Source organism: Asterias amurensis, chromosome 9, assembly GCF_032118995.1.
Source record: "Asterias amurensis chromosome 9, ASM3211899v1".
Taxonomy (NCBI): Eukaryota; Metazoa; Echinodermata; class Asteroidea; order Forcipulatida; family Asteriidae; genus Asterias; species Asterias amurensis.
The window spans coordinates 23,583,966-23,601,479 of record NC_092656.1 but is presented as its reverse complement, the minus strand read 5'-3'; the positions used below and the strand labels follow the sequence as shown (position 1 = coordinate 23,601,479).

General features: G+C 43.2%; 1 protein-coding gene across 2 annotated transcripts in view; it reads right to left on the bottom strand.

The window, feature by feature from the left end:
• The window catches only part of LOC139941409 (alpha-2-macroglobulin-like), a 74,325-nt gene that overhangs the window by 19,776 nt on the left and 37,035 nt on the right, over positions 1–17,514 (bottom strand). For both annotated transcript variants that reach the window (XM_071937884.1, XM_071937885.1), the window contains exons 21-29: positions 17,395–17,446; positions 16,786–16,878; positions 15,997–16,205; positions 12,468–12,674; positions 11,627–11,701; positions 10,478–10,637; positions 9,760–9,977; positions 2,283–2,495; positions 897–1,015 (exon numbers count right to left, since the gene is read on the bottom strand). In XM_071937884.1, coding sequence (XP_071793985.1) covers positions 897–1,015; positions 2,283–2,495; positions 9,760–9,977; positions 10,478–10,637; positions 11,627–11,701; positions 12,468–12,674; positions 15,997–16,205; positions 16,786–16,878; positions 17,395–17,446 — 1,346 coding nt within the window. The remainder of the gene's footprint in view (positions 1–896; positions 1,016–2,282; positions 2,496–9,759; positions 9,978–10,477; positions 10,638–11,626; positions 11,702–12,467; positions 12,675–15,996; positions 16,206–16,785; positions 16,879–17,394; positions 17,447–17,514) is intronic.

The window sequence follows — 17,514 nt, the reverse complement described above, 5'->3', positions numbered from 1 at the left end:
CGCACAGTAGAAGGAAAACTACACAATTTCGAGGCAAACTTGTGTGGATCATTGTATTCTACTTTTAAAACATCTTTCCAACCATATGCATTTTATAAAAAACGGTTACAAACGCTTTTGTTTTGACCAACTCGTCCGATCCAAGGCAACGTGTTCCTTTAATTCCATCCAATCAGTAATACATAAAGGGATTACAGAATAGTGGGTTATTTACCCTTTAGAGACCATTTATTTCTGTTTAATTGTCACAAAACACACAAACACTGCTAATATTGTTCGTTTTCTCTATCAAAATTGTTGCTTGAATAAGTGAAGACTGCTAACACATTTAATGTCATAATTCAAGGAATTCATTCAAGACAATGGACACTATTGGTTATTGCCAAAGACCAGTCTTCTCACTTGGTGTATTTCAACATATGCATAAAATAACAAACCTGTGAAAATTTGAGCTCAATTGGTTGTCAAAGTTGCGAGATAACAATGAAAGAAAAAACACCCTTGTCACACGAAGCTGTGTGCTTTTAGATGCTTGATTTCGAGACCTCAAATTCTAAACCTGAGGTCTCGCAATCAAATTCGTGGAAAATTACTTCTTTCCCGAAAATTACGTCACTTCAGAGGGAGCCACTTCTCACAATGTTTTATACTATCAACCTCTTCCCATTACTCGTCACCAAGTAAGGTTTTATGCTAATAATTATTTTGAGTATTTACCAATAGTGTCCACTGCTTTTAACATAATTTCCTCTCTTACAGCAAACAGAAGATGATGGTATTATCCATCAACTTAGGCAATTACATCAGTAGTAATAAAAGGTCATGTTTTTGAGGAGGGTACACTTTAATGCACACTAGTAATATAGCTTCAATAAACTATTCAGAGAAATACTAACCTGGCGCACAGATTCATTGAAAAGTGTTTGCACTTATTGTCCAGGTTTTGAGATCTCTTGGTCAGTGTAAAGGGTGCTAATGGCGGAGTAATCGGCAGTAAGTTATAGTGGACTGTGAACTGTGGATAAACAAATATAACAACAAGTTGTAGTGGATTATAAAATGTTGGGTAGCAAAAACATAACGACAAGTTGTAGTGGATTGTAAAATGTGGATAGACAAACATTCCATTAAGCTGTTGCGGTTGTAAAGTGTGCATAGACAAACATTCCAATCAATCAATCAATCGTAACATTTTAATGGCGCCATATTCCATTGATCATTGCTCATAAGCTCTTTTAAACAGGTGACATTTGTGTGACTTCTTAAAAATCTGTATTGTAGGTGATCTTTTGTCTGATTTTGTTAGAAAGACTGCTCCATATTGTGGGGGCCGCAACAGAAAAGGTGCTGTCACACCTAAACTGTGTTTGCTTCTGTGAGATGTTTTATGGAAGGTCAGTAGGTTGGTCCCATAGAGCTATACATATTGACAAGAGCGCCAACACCCCGTTATACACGCACTAAGGTTTTGAAGCCGTGTGGGTGCATCCATGTTTATGTACAAACCAATACAAAAGCTTGAAATTTTGTACCGCAATGGTGCGGCTATTTGCATATTAGTGTATTTGTTCTTTTTTATGTGTCATCGAACCAGAAAATGCAGCAAATGTGAACGCACAATCTGCTGATGAGCGTACAAACTGCAAGCGTCATGTGCGTCATGTTCAAAAGACGGGTTTGCGAATGGGCAGTCGAGTATGGGCAGTCGTGTATGTAAGCGCACACGCCAAATGTAAAAAAAAAAATCGAGGCAATGTTCTCTTAAAATTTAAATTGTTCCGTAGTCACGCAACACATCAAACATGTCTGTGCCCAGGTTGGCTTCAAAACCCAGAGCAAGTTAGCGCTCTAGTCAATATTATAGCTCTATGGTTGGTCCGCAGCAGATTTCACAAAAAGGTAGGATTAAATCCTATCTTGAGCTTGGGCGAGTGACTCGTCCTAACTTAGGATGGGTTCTATGGATACGGAACTTAACTTGCCCTTAGTCCTAAGATTAATCCCAAGTTAGGAAGAGTTTGGTGAAATCAACAGCACGTATGCTGGACCACTGGAGTTAGGACATACAAAAGCAGCATGATCTTGGATTGACTTCAACAAGTTGTAGTGGATTGATAAGTTTCAAGTAGAAACACATTAAAACAAATTGTAAGGGATTGTAAAGTATCGGATAGAGACACATTTCAACAAACTGTCATTGTAGTAGATCCTGTCCATGTGATATGAATCAACACTACTGTACCATGACCATTGCCATTACCACGCTAGAGAACCACACCTACCTGTATCAGACCACACCCTCTTCCTCTAGCCCTGATGATGTAATTATTAGGCACACCCAGTTGCCTCTCCTGCATCACTAGTTTGTTCTTTTCCAGGAGTTCAAACTGATGCAGCTTCTTAGAACTTTGCATCAACTCTACCCTCATCTTCAGTGGATCTGAGCTCAGGAGGCCAGCATAAGCAGCAAGGGCTTGAAGGCCTACAACTGTGTCCTGTTAATGAGAAATCAAACAGAACTGTTAACACAAAATTCGTTAAAAGGAGATATACATTTAGTAATCTATGTTAAAATCCATGGCAATAAAAACTAACTTGGTTAGAAAATACAGCAGATTTCGATAGTTCAAAGCATTTTGAGGTTCGCTTCAGTTTGAAGTAATGTTGAAGGGGAAAATGTATAGGTTTTTATCCCCACAAAAAAAAAAAAATTCTCAGATTGTGATTCCAACAATACAATTACGGATTGTTCTTCCTGTTTGGACATTACAACATTGGATTTTCAGCGGTATCTCAAAAACGCTACCATGTTTTTAAATGATATTTTTATGTAGCTACCTTCACTATGACTAAAACAATCAAACTCAATGTTAACTCACTTGTGCCGCAAAGTTTTAATTTTTTTTTTAAAGGTTTTGTTTAGCCGATGTGCATTAATTGTTTGTTTTCCTTTATTTAAATACATGTACACTACAAGTTAATTCTAACTAAATAGTTATACACAATTATACACTCATATAGACAATGAGCATATAGACATGCACCAGCAGAATATTATAATATAAAATCATCACAAAGACTGAAGCAATTACAACTTAAGGGGCTGCAAAAGGTATTTTAGTCTGGTAATAATACTTATCATAAGAAATTGATACACATGTTAAAATTTATGATGAAGTGGTTTGAGACTTGGTGTATAAAGCGCTATATAAAAACCGACAATCATTATTGTTATGAAATGTTTTTTTACAATGACCCTGTGCAATTAACATACAGCATTGTCACTGTGCTATTAGTGGTAAATGAAGGCCACCGGCAATGACCACCGGAGTACTTAGTGGGGATGCTGATGGTAAATGAAGGCCACCGGCAACGACCACTGGAGTACTTAGTGGGGATGCTGATGGTAAATGAAGGCCACCGGCAACGACCACCGGAGTACTTAGTGGGGATGCTGATGGTAAATGAAGGCCACCGGCAACGACCACCGGAGTACTTAGTGGGGATGCTGATGGTAAATGAAGGCCACCAGCAACGACCACCGGAGTACTTAGTGGGGATGCTGATGGTAAATGAAGGCCACCGGCAACGACCACCGGAGTACTTAGTGGGGATGCTGATGGTAAATGAAGGCCACCGGCAACGACCACCGGAGTACTTAGTGGGGATGCTGATGGTAAATGAAGGCCACCAGCAACGACCACCGGAGTACTTAGTGGGGATGCTGATGGTAAATGAAGGCCACCGGCAACGACCACCGGCGTACTTAGTGGGGATGCTGATGGTAAATGAAGGCCACCGGCAACGACCACCGGAGTACTTAGTGGGGATGCTGATGGTAAATGAAGGCCACCGGCAACGACCACCGGAGTACTTAGTGGGGATGCTGATGGTAAATGAAGGCCACCAGCAACGACCACCGGAGTACTTAGTGGGGATGCTGATGGTAAATGAAGGCCACCGGCAACGACCACTGGAGTACTTAGTGGGGATGCTGATGGTAAATGAAGGCCACCGGCAACGACCACTGGAGTACTTAGTGGGGATGCTGATGGTAAATGAAGGCCACCAGCAACGACCACCGGAGTACTTAGTGGGGATGCTGATGGTAAATGAAGGCCACCAGCAACGACCACCGGAGTACTTAGTGGGGATGCTGATGGTAAATGAAGGCCACCGGCAACGACCACTGGAGTACTTAGTGGGGATGCTGATGGTAAATGAAGGCCACCGGCAACGACCACAGGAGTACTTAGTGGGGATGCTGATGGTAAATGAAGGCCACCGGCAACGACCACCGGAGTACTTAGTGGGGATGCTGATGGTAAATGAAGGCCACCGGCAACGACCACCGGAGTACTTAGTGGGGATGCTGATGGTAAATGAAGGCCACCGGCAACGACCACCGGCGTACTTAGTGGGGATGCTGATGGTAAATGAAGGCCACCGGCAACGACCACCGGAGTACTTAGTGGGGATGCTGATGGTAAATGAAGGCCACCGGCAACGACCACCGGAGTACTTAGTGGGGATGCTGATGGTAAATGAAGGCCACCAGCAACGACCACCGGAGTACTTAGTGGGGATGCTGATGGTAAATGAAGGCCACCGGCAACGACCACTGGAGTACTTAGTGGGGATGCTGATGGTAAATGAAGGCCACCGGCAACGACCACTGGAGTACTTAGTGGGGATGCTGATGGTAAATGAAGGCCACCAGCAACGACCACCGGAGTACTTAGTGGGGATGCTGATGGTAAATGAAGGCCACCAGCAACGACCACCGGAGTACTTAGTGGGGATGCTGATGGTAAATGAAGGCCACCGGCAACGACCACTGGAGTACTTAGTGGGGATGCTGATGGTAAATGAAGGCCACCGGCAACGACCACAGGAGTACTTAGTGGGGATGCTGATGGTAAATGAAGGCCACCGGCAACGACCACCGGAGTACTTAGTGGGGATGCTGATGGTAAATGAAGGCCACCGGCAACGACCACCGGAGTACTTAGTGGGGATGCTGATGGTAAATGAAGGCCACCGGCAACGACCACCGGAGTACTTAGTGGGGATGCTGATGGTAAATGAAGGCCACCGGCAACGACCACTGGAGTACTTAGTGGGGATGCTGATGGTAAATGAAGGCCACCGGCAACGACCACCGGAGTACTTAGTGGGGATGCTGATGGTAAATGAAGGCCACCAGCAACGACCACCGGAGTACTTAGTGGGGATGCTGATGGTAAATGAAGGCCACCGGCAACGACCACCGGAGTACTTAGTGGGGATGCTGATGGTAAATGAAGGCCACCAGCAACGACCACTGGAGTACTTAGTGGGGATGCTGATGGTAAATGAAGGCCACCGGCAACGACCACCGGAGTACTTAGTGGGGATGCTGATGGTAAATGAAGGCCACCGGCAACGACCACCGGAGTACTTAGTGGGGATGCTGATGGTAAATGAAGGCCACCAGCAACGACCACTGGAGTACTTAGTGGGGATGCTGATGGTAAATGAAGGCCACCGGCAACGACCACCGGCGTACTTAGTGGGGATGCTGATGGTAAATGAAGGCCACCGGCACAACCACCGGAGTACTTAGTGGGGATGCTGATGGTAAATGAAGGCCACCGGCAACGACCACCGGCGTACTTAGTGGGGATGCTGATGGTAAATGAAGGCCACCGGCAACGACCACTGGAGTACTTAGTGGGGATGCTGATGGTAAATGAAGGCCACCGGCAACGACCACCGGAGTACTTAGTGGGGATGCTGATGGTAAATGAAGGCCACCGGCAACGACCACCGGAGTACTTAGTGGGGATGCTGATGGTAAATGAAGGCCACCGGCAACGACCACCGGAGTACTTAGTGGGGATGCTGATGGTAAATGAAGGCCACCGGCAACGACCACCGGAGTACTTAGTGGGGATGCTGATGGTAAATGAAGGCCACCAGCAACGACCACTGGAGTACTTAGTGGGGATGCTGATGGTAAATGAAGGCCACCGGCAACGACCACTGGAGTACTTAGTGGGGATGCTGATGGTAAATGAAGGCCACCGGCAACGACCACCGGCGTACTTAGTGGGGATGCTGATGGTAAATGAAGGCCACCGGCAACGACCACCGGAGTACTTAGTGGGGATGCTGATGGTAAATGAAGGCCACCGGCAACGACCACCGGAGTACTTAGTGGGGATGCTGATGGTAAATGAAGGCCACCGGCAACGACCACCGGAGTACTTAGTGGGGATGCTGATGGTAAATGAAGGCCACCGGCAACGACCACCGGAGTACTTAGTGGGGATGCTGATGGTAAATGAAGGCCACCGGCAACGACCACCGGCGTACTTAGTGGGGATGCTGATGGTAAATGAAGGCCACCGGCAACGACCACCGGAGTACTTAGTGGGGATGCTGATGGTAACTGAAGGCCACCGGCAACGACCACCAGAGTACTTAGTGGGGATGCTGATGGTAAATGAAGGCCACCGGCAACGACCACCGGAGTACTTAGTGGGGATGCTGATGGTAAATGAAGGCCACCAGCAACGACCACAAGAGTACTTAGTGGGGATGCTGATGGTAAATGAAGGCCACCGGCAACGACCACCGGAGTACTTAGTGGGGATGCTGATGGTAAATGAAGGCCACCAGCAACGACCACCGGAGTACTTAGTGGGGATGCTGATGGTAAATGAAGGCCACCAGCAACGACCACTGGAGTACTTAGTGGGGATGCTGATGGTAAATGAAGGCCACCGGCAACGACCACCGGAGTACTTAGTGGGGATGCTGATGGTAAATGAAGGCCACCGGCAACGACCACCGGCGTACTTAGTGGGGATGCTGATGGTAAATGAAGGCCACCGGCAACGACCACTGGAGTACTTAGTGGGGATGCTGATGGTAAATGAAGGCCACCGGCAACGACCACCGGAGTACTTAGTGGGGATGCTGATGGTAAATGAAGGCCACCAGCAACGACCACCGGAGTACTTAGTGGGGATGCTGATGGTAAATGAAGGCCACCAGCAACGACCACCGGAGTACTTAGTGGGGATGCTGATGGTAAATGAAGGCCACCAGCAACGACCACCGGAGTACTTAGTGGGGATGCTGATGGTAAATGAAGGCCACCGGCAACGACCACCGGAGTACTTAGTGGGGATGCTGATGGTAAATGAAGGCCACCGGCAACGACCACCGGAGTATTTAGTGGGGATGCTGATGGTAAATGAAGGCCACCGGCAACGACCACCGGAGTACTTAGTGGGGATGCTGATGGGAGAATTTTTGATCAACTGCACCAACACCATTATTTCTGGTATGTATAAATGAATTCTGTGTCTAATTTATCAAGATACACTCAATCCTTGTTTCTCTATAAACTAATCAATGGATGTACTTAGAATTTTACAGGTTATCAACAATAATAGCATCAATTTAATCAGTTTTAACCGTTAATAAGGGAATAAAAGAGTAGGCCACGAGTTCTTAAACGTTCCAGAACAGACATAATTGCATTTGGGAAAGTGATGTTTTACGGACAGGAAAAAAAATAACCTTTAAAACATGTCTGGTAGACACATAACTATACTTTGTCAGAAATGTACGATGCACCAACTTAATTTAATAATAATACCTAAACCTGAAACATGTAAATAAATGCTCTTTTCAATTAAAACGAAATTTGGTAGTTTTAGGTGTGCCTTGATTAAGAAGAAAAAAACACCTTGGAATGTTTTGTGACTTAAGTATATTTAATGATTCAATTGAACTTCATTACAAGTTGCACTTTTATTGAAAACATTCTTGCACTACAAAACTTGAATTAAAATTGAACAATATAAATGATGGCGGCCAAACAAGGGTTTGTCTTCATATTTAGTGGGTTGGTCCTCTAGACAGCAAAGAATGGATTTATTGTAAAGAAAGACTCCCTATCAAGCTCCTGTGAACTGCTGTGTCAACGGTAAATCTGTAATTATCAAGGTAGTTTCACATTCGGGCATAGATTCATAAAATTTAAGTTTAAATAAACATACATGTACTTGTCCCAGAGTTTTACTTTTGTTTACACAATATATAACCAGTTTTATGTGTCATTAATGTTTTAAAAACTAAAACAAACATATATATATGTATATATACAAGGTGTAATGAGTATTGCTGTTGTTCAGATTTGTCATTTTGTTAAAAAAACAATTAAAAGATATTGACAAAATAGGGAGACCGCCATTATAGGGCTAGATAGCTCAGTTGGTGGAGTGCCTGCACGTTAATCCGGAGGTCGTTGGTTCGAATCCCACTCGAGTCAATCCTTTGTTCAACCCCAAGTATTATTTTTAAATTTACCCAGTCAGTTTCCCTTTTGGTATGTATTGATATCTGAAACAAAAAGTTGCATCCCCTAAAGGTGATCCCCTTGCTGCTGCTTCCCAGGTTGTATCGTAATTTGGGTGTGATCCCTGGCTACACGGCAGTTAACGGTTGTATGGCTTCTGACCGGCACCCAGAATAAAGATATTGACAAAATAGGAACACCGCCAATATAGGGCTAGATGGCTCAATTGGTCGAGCGCCGGCACGTTAATCCGGAGGTCATTGGTTCAAATCCCACTCTAGTCAATTTTTTGTTCAACCCCAGGTTTTAATCACCGTTGCCGAAAATCAAGTTGAAAGTGAATTGGTGATATTAAAAATTAGTGCTTCATTCAGTAATTGTTGTACCGACACACTTTTTACATTATGATTGAGTTTATAAGTATTATTAGTAATAAGTATGATTCAGTACTTTTAGGTGTGCCTCATTAAGGAGAACAAACCCTCCTTGGAATGTTTGGTGACTTAAGTGTATTTAATAATTTTCATTGAACTTCATTACAAGTTGCACTTTACAAACATTCTTGCACTACAACATTAGAATTAAAACTTTTGATTTAAAAATTTAACAGTTGAATGCAGGCGACCTCCCAAAAAAATGTCTTCATATTTATGTTAAGCAGGCCTGTGAGTGGAAAACTAAATGTTGTAAGAATGATCGTATAACATCACGCATTTACGCTGATCGAATCAAATAAACCAGTCACTAGGTATCTCACATTATTGTAGTTACATTATTGTTGCCACGCTTATATAAGGGAACACAAAAATAAAAACATAAAAAAATTATGGGGAAAAAAAATTTTGGAAAAAAATTAAATGGGAAGAAAAAAAAAACACCGCGGAAATAAAAAATAGTCCAAATCAACAAAAGAGTGGATTTAAAGCAAAGCATTGATTAACTGTAGAGATAGACTCCCTATCAGGCTCCTGTGAACTACTGAGTCAATGGTATTGTGATCAAAGTGTTGTAAAAGCTCAAGAGATAGTGCTGTCATTCTTGAGTGATGTTAAACAGGAAATTAGTTTTCATTTATTTCTCATCAAATATGACATTTCAATGGATGTTTTTTTACTTGTTCTCATTGCTGCACGGTCTTCTTCTGCGTTCCACTCAACATTGAGCAGGGGGGAAGGGGGAAAGAATATTTTTTGTCAGGGGAAGTGGACAAGGGGTGGCCTAAGCATTTGGGCCGGGATTGTAGATCACTTCTATTAGTTTTGACTTAACTGTGTGGATGAGAACCCTCCATTACTACTTCGCTGACTGACAAGTCAGCGTGCAATTTGTTCGTTTTAGACTCTGGGCCTAATTCATAAAGCTATTAAGCAGAAATTACTGCTTGTTTAGTATTAGTTTTGACTTACCTGTGTGGATGAGAATCCTCCGTTGCTACTTCGCTGACTGACGAGCCAGCGTGCAATTTGACTGCCTGTTACCCTAGCTTGTTGAATTGGCATGTACTCAATGGATGCAAGGAGGACATAGGCAGTCATCTCAATCTCTTGGGCCTGCTGAGACGCACGGTAGTACGTGGAAAACTCGGCTGAGTCATTCCTGTTGCTTACCCAATGCTTCAGATTACCTGACGTCACACAAAAAATTATTATTATTATTCAACATTTATGAAGCGCCTCTCCAAAGGATCGAAACGCTTAACATTAAATCAAATATTACATCTAAAATGAATTAATGTACTCCACTGCACATTACCAAAAAAAATGTAAAATGCAAGGATGAAAAAATAAATACACAAACAGAGCAAGATTTAATTGGGTGAAGTAAACAATGGGTTTTTAACTTAGATTTAAATACATTAAGTGAAGAAGACTGTCTAATCAAGGAGATGATTGTTCCATAGTTTTAGAGCAGCGTACACAAATACCCGATCACCTATAGGGAAGCCCTTGATTTTTTTGATGGGTGAGACAACAATGTGTGGTCTAGTGAACTCCTGAGACAGTAGGTTGATCGAGGGAGTGATTTCATGGTTATGAGCTCTTGAATGTACATTGGTGCTCAATCCTGCATGGCTTTTTTAATTTTATTCTGTTGAACCGGTTACCAGTGATAACAAAGCATTACCTTCAACCACAGCAAGTTCATCTAAGGTGGACATCAAACTGGGTGTATCTCTGTGACCAGTCAGGGCTGAAGCGTAGGCAAGCTGAGCGGTAGCATAGGTATCAACCAAATTATCAGCCGCATTCTCTAGACACTCAGTTGCTGCCTGAATAACCGATTCCTGTAAATGCAACAAAAATTGAATTTAAAACTTAACATCTGCATCGTGAACCTATTTTCAAAACAAAACATTTTCACATCGTACAGTGCAAATGGCCAAGTGGTTTATAAGAGCATCGAATTCAAGTTCTGGTGCTACATTTAAGTCAACAGAGTGTGGGTTTGAATCCTGGTCGTGACACTTGGGTCCTTGAGCAAGACACTGTAATTGCTTCTCTCCACCCAGGGGTATAAACGGGTACCTGCAAAGGTAGAGGTTGATATTGTGTTTAAAAAAGCCATCAAAGCCCCACAGCAGCTTCAGCCCTATGACCAGGACACTAAATGTAAAGCGCATTGATACCAACCACCATACAGGAATTGTTATGACTTCATCTCATCGACAAATAACATGATATCACCATGACATTATACATTTCTTGGAAAATTACTACGTTACTTTATACTATCAACTGCTCTCTATTGCTTGTTACAAAGGAAGTTTTTATGCCGACAATTATTTTGAGTTATTACCAATAGTGTCCAGTGCCTTTAAAGGAACACGTTGCCTTGGATCGGTCAAGTTGGTCTTTGAAAAGCGTATGCAACCGTTTGTTATAAAATGCATATGATTAGAAAGATATTTTTAAAGTAGAATATAATGATACACACAAGTATCACTCGAAATTGCGTGGTTTTCCTTTTACCTCGTCGACAATCACGATCGTCCAATTATGGGAGTCAAAATTTTGACTCCTATAAATGGCCCACCGTGTTAGTTCGCAAAGCAAAAGGAAAACCACGCAATTTTGAGGCAAATGTGTGTGGATCATTGTATTCTACTTTTAAAACATCTTTCTAACCATATGCATTTTATAACAAACGGTTACAAACGCTTTTCAAAGACCAACTCGACTGATCCAAGGCAACGTGTTCATTTAAGTGCTTGCTACAAATTGAACTTTATCTCCTTAAAAATAAAACACAAAAAACACAAAAACACAATCCTACCTCAGGAGCCACACCCGCTTCCAACATGGATATCACAACATAGGCTGTCAATGTGATCTCATTGTTGACCCCACCCTGACAACATAAACAACACATATCCATTATTTTAATGTACTAATACATTGACCTACAAACCATGAGATGTTTAAAAACATCTCATTTTTACCAATGAGCCTGCTGGACTTCCTGTAGGCTCCATTTGTATGCAGCTCAATGGAAGAAAATATTTAAGCTTAAAATTTTACTGAGATTACGCCATCTTATTTTGTGTCAAACTTTGATATAAAAAAATGAAATAATGTAGGCATTTTGGAAAATTTCCTTTACGACGAGTGTATTATCTTGCCTGTCAGGAAATGACCTGGAATGTACCAGGTTACTCATCAATGACCAGGAATGTTGGAATCACTCATTAATGATGTCCTTTATGTAACTCATTTGTTGACAACTTGTACTAATGATGCTCTCACACTGTAGCAAATATGCTAGCAAATGTGTCTTAGAAAGCGTTGGTTCCAAGCCACCAATCGCTTCTAAAAGAAAAACTTTGATAGGCTATAGTTTTCCTGCTTTTTCTTTTTTTCTGGATCCTTCCCTTTCCCCTCTCTTTTTCTATAAATGGATGTGTATTTGTTTGTACTTGTTTATGCCTCTGAAGAAGGTCTGTTTTGGATCCAAAGCTAAAGCCATCTACCCTACTCAAATCTATATTTTGGGGGGAAATTCCAGTATAGTTTTGCCAAAAAAACATAAATGTATTTTTTTTGTGGAAATTCCAATATAATTTTGACAAAAAACAATGAATAGTAATAAATCACAAAATTGGCTTGATAAGACTTACAGCCATGGCTTTATGACACAGTTTGCCTACTGCATTGAAGCATCCTCGTACATTCTGCCTCTCTTTCAACCAGTCCAGGGAAACATCTAAATCAGTCTGATCAATGTGGATGAATTTAGCTGCCTGGGCAAACGAGCGTACAACGTAAGCCGTTAACCATGTACTGCCAGAGTCATCACTCTCACCAAATGCAGAGTAAGATCCATCCTTTGAAAAAGAAAAAAAAATTGTAACATTATCATTATTCTAAATAGTATTCATCGATTTAAAACTTAAAGAAATCTTTCTCTGAAAATTGTTTTTTTCTACCAAAATAAAAGCCTTTTAAAAAACTTGTTAAATTGAGACAATTCATCAGTAAATCTACATCTACATCAATTACTCGTAACTACCAACTGGCCTCTGCCACAAAAATTCACAGGAAACTGTAGAGACTAAAGCTGCGTTCCCCTTGGCCTAGTGGTCTAGGTTACAGGACCTAAGCTCTGGTGTTATCAGCAGCATTCGATACCCAGTCTTCAGGAACTGTGCCCTTGTGCAAGGCACCGTAATTGCTCCTTAAAAAGTTGGGGAGGGAGTACATTCTGCTCTACCAGCCGAGCTCCTACTGGATGATATCTATGCCTACATCCCTACGGACTGTGAAGGGGTAACCCTGTTTCAGCCCCGGGAGTATGTGGCTCCTAGTGGATGATACCCATGCCTACATCCTTACAGACTGTGAAGGGGTAACCCTGTTTCAGCCCCAGGAGTATGTGGCTCCTAGTGGATGATACCCATGCCTACATCCTTACAGACTGTGAAGGGGTAACCCTGTTTCAGCCCCAGGAGTATGTGGCTCCTAGTGGATGATACCCATGCCTACATCCTTATGGGCTGTGAAGGGTAACCCTGTTTCAGCCCCTGGAGTATGTGGCTCCTAGTGGATGATACCCATGCCTACATCCTTACAGACTGTGAAGGGGTAACCCTGTTTCAGCCCTAGGAGTATGTGGCTCCTAGTGGATGATACCCATGCCTACATCCTTACAGACTGTGAAGGGGTAACCCTGTTTCAGCCCCAGGAGTATGTGGCTCCTAGTGGATGATACCCATGCCTACATCCTTATGGGCTGTGAAGGGTAACCCTGTTTCAGCCCCTGGAGTATGTGGCTCCTAGTGGATGATACCCATGCCTACATCCTTACAGACTGTGAAGGGGTAACCCTGTTTCAGCTCCTAGAGTAGGTGGCAGTAGCCCTCTCCTAGTGCATTCTGCTCTACCAGCCAGGCTCCGAGTAAATGATACCCATGCCTACATCCTTATGGGCTGTGAAGGGTAACCCTGTTTCAGCCCCAAGAGTAGGTGGCAGTAGCCCTCTCCTAGTGCATTCTGCTCTACCAGCCAGGCTCTGAGTAAATGACACCAATGCCTACATCCTTACAGACTGTGAAGGGGTAACCCTGTTTCAGCCCCAGGAGTATGTGGCTCCTAGTGGATGATACCCATGCCTACATCCTTACAGACTGTGAAGGGGTAACCCTGTTTCAGCCCTAGGAGTATGTGGCTCCTAGTGGATGATACCCATGCCTACATCCTTACAGACTGTGAAGGGGTAACCCTGTTTCAGCCCCAGGAGTATGTGGCTCCTAGTGGATGATACCCATGCCTACATCCTTACAGACTGTGAAGGGGTAACCCTGTTTCAGCCCTAGGAGTATGTGGCTCCTAGTGGATGATACCCATGCCTACATCCTTACAGACTGTGAAGGGGTAACCCTGTTTCAGCCCCAGGAGTATGTGGCTCCTAGTGGATGATACCCATGCCTACATCCTTACAGACTGGGAAGGGGTAACCCTGTTTCAGCCCCAGGAGTATGTGGCTCCTAGTGGATGATACCCATGCCTACATCCTTACAGACTGTGAAGGGGTAACCCTGTTTCAGCCCCTGGAGGATGTGGCTCCTAGTGGATGATACCCATGCCTACATCCTTACAGACTGTGAAGGGGTAACCCTGTTTCAGCCCCAGGAGTATGTGGCTCTTAGTGGATGATACCCATGCCTACATCCTTATGGGCTGTGAAGGGGTAACCCTGTTTCAGCCCCAGGAGTAGGTGGCTCCTAGTGGATGATACCCATGCCTACATCCTTACAGACTGTGAAGGGGTAACCCTGTTTCAGCCCCAGGAGTAGGTGGCTCCTAGTGGATGATACCCATGCCTACATCCTTACAGACTGTGAAGGGGTAACCCTGTTTCAGCCCCAGGAGTATGTGGCTCCTAGTGGATGATACCCATGCCTACATCCTTACTGACTGTGAAGGGTAACCCTGTTTCAGCCCCAGGAGTATGTGGCTCCTAGTGGATGATACCCATGCCTACATCCTTACAGACTGTGAAGGGGTAACCCTGTTTCAGCCCCAGGAGTAGGTGGCTCCTAGTGGATGATACCCATGCCTACATCCTTACAGACTGTGAAGGGGTAACCCTGTTTCAGCCCCAGGAGTATGTGGCTCCTAGTGGATGATACCCATGCCTACATCCTTACAGACTGTGAAGGGGTAACCCTGTTTCAGCCCCAGGAGTATGTGGCTCCTTGTGGATGATACCCATGCCTACATCCTTACAGACTGTGAAGGGGTAACCCTGTTTCAGCCCCAGGAGTAGGTGGCTCCTAGTGGATGATACCCATGCCTACATCCTTACAGACTGTGAAGGGGTAACCCTGTTTCAGCCCCAGGAGTATGTGGCTCCTAGTGGATGATACCCATGCCTACATCCTTACAGACTGTGAAGGGGTAACCCTGTTTCAGCCCCAGGAGTATGTGGCTCCTAGTGGATGATACCCATGTCTACATCCTTACAGACTGTGAAGGGTAACCCTGTTTCAGCCCCAGGAGTAGGTGGCTCCTAGTGGATGATACCCATGCCTACATCCTTACAGACTGTGAAGGGGTAACCCTGTTTCAGCCCCAGGAGTATGTGGCTCCTAGTGGATGATACCCATGCCTACATCCTTACAGACTGTGAAGGGGTAACCCTGTTTCAGCCCCAGGAGTAGGTGGCTCCTAGTGGATGATACCCATGCCTACATCCTTACAGACTGTGAAGGGTAACCCTGTTTCAGCCCCAGGAGTATGTGGCTCCTAGTGGATGATACCCATGCCTACATCCTTACAGACTGTGAAGGGGTAACCCTGTTTCAGCCCTAGGAGTATGTGGCTCCTAGTGGATGATACCCATGCCTACATCCTTACAGACTGTGAAGGGTAACCCTGTTTCAGCCCTAGGAGTAGGTGGCTCCTAGTTGATGATACCCATGCCTACATCCTTACAGACTGTGAAGGGGTAACCCTGTTTCAGCCCCAGGAGAAGTATAGCAACGTGCCTCTAGTGACAGTTGAACTGGGTCAACAGCCCAAATCAGTTAAGTGTAGCCCTCACCTTTAAGTGGCCATACAGCATTGCGATTTAAGGGGTGCGCACATACAAAATAAAACATTGTTTAAGAAATGAATCCTGCTTTAGGTCCCTCGCAGGGAAATTACCTTGTGCCGATAGTTGAGCTCCTGCATGTAGCCCTTCTTCAAGTTAGTCTCTGCTTTAAATCGCAAATCTTCTGTCAGTGTACCACTCTTGGTGAAGTACTGCATCGCAACAATATTAGGAACAAAGCCCAGCATGTTTTGTTCACCACAGCCTGTTGGTATCTGCAGCAGATTATCCAGATTGCTTATGGTCTGTCCCAGCATGTCACCTGTAAGTACAATGGATGTATGACTGAACACTCAAAGCATGTGGAATGTTCAATTTCATCAATTCAATTACGTTACTGGAAATTACATATAAAGGGACACATTGCCTGGGATCGGGCAAATTGGTCTATGAAAAGCGTTTGTAATTGTTTGTTATAAAATGCATATGTTAGAAAGGTGTTTTAAAAGTAAAATACAATGATCCACGTAAATATGCCTTGAAAATGCATGTTACTTTCTCCTTTTACTTTCTGAACTAGCATTGCAGCCATTTCTTTGAGTCAAAAAATTGACTAAAAAAAATAGTGTGCCGTGTTAGTTGATGACCCAAAAGGAAAACCGTGCAATTGTAAGCAATTGTGCATTTGTGTGGATCATTATATTCTACTTTGCGTTCCATAACAAACAGTTTCAAGGCAAGGTGTCCCTTAATGGAAATTCCATCAACAGCTCTCCGCTGCTCACTACCAAGTAAGTTTTTATGCGAACAATTATTTGGAGTAGGCTAATCACCAAAAGTGTCAAAATTTAATCTGCTTACCAAACACCTGATTTTAAAGGGAATGTTGTATTTCTATTTACCTGTCAATGTCATCACTCCTCTGACTGAATCTTCAACAGCTTTTGGTGGAACAGACAGTCCAAACTTCTCAATGTATGAAGAACCCTGCAACTCTGTATAAATAAAGATTATGTTCTTTTACTGAGAAATGAAAGAGTGGTGACGAGGTTTTAAGACCAAAAGGGTCATGGATCAGTCAGGGCCAGGATGAGACCGCAATCACCTAGGCCATTTAATAAGACCCAATCAAGATTAATTTACTCCCATTCATAAATACTATTCTTGTTGACAAGTTTATTCATAAATACTTTGGGTTGGATTTTACAAAGAGTTAAGACTAGCCTTATTTTGAGTTACTCTTCCTAACTTAGGGCTAGCCATACGTTTTTAATATCTTCTATCTCATAACTTTGTAAAATCGAACCCTGGTCAGTTTTAATAGCCATCTGATTGGTCAAGAGGAGATCACAAGGTATTTTATAAATAAATATCTTTTAAATATCTTCTAAATAAATATCTTCTAAATAAATATCTTCTAAATAAATACAACTGCAAGAACAAAGACACACACAGGGGCACTGCAGACATAACAAGAATCATAATTTGACATAGTAGTATGATTGGCTTACCGCTTGGACAGAAGTACTTATTAATACTGTATTCATTGGGAATTCCCTCTGGCTGTGGAAACAATATCAAAATGTACAAATATTTCCATCAAACAATTTGTAAATCAAAAGTGGGAGTAA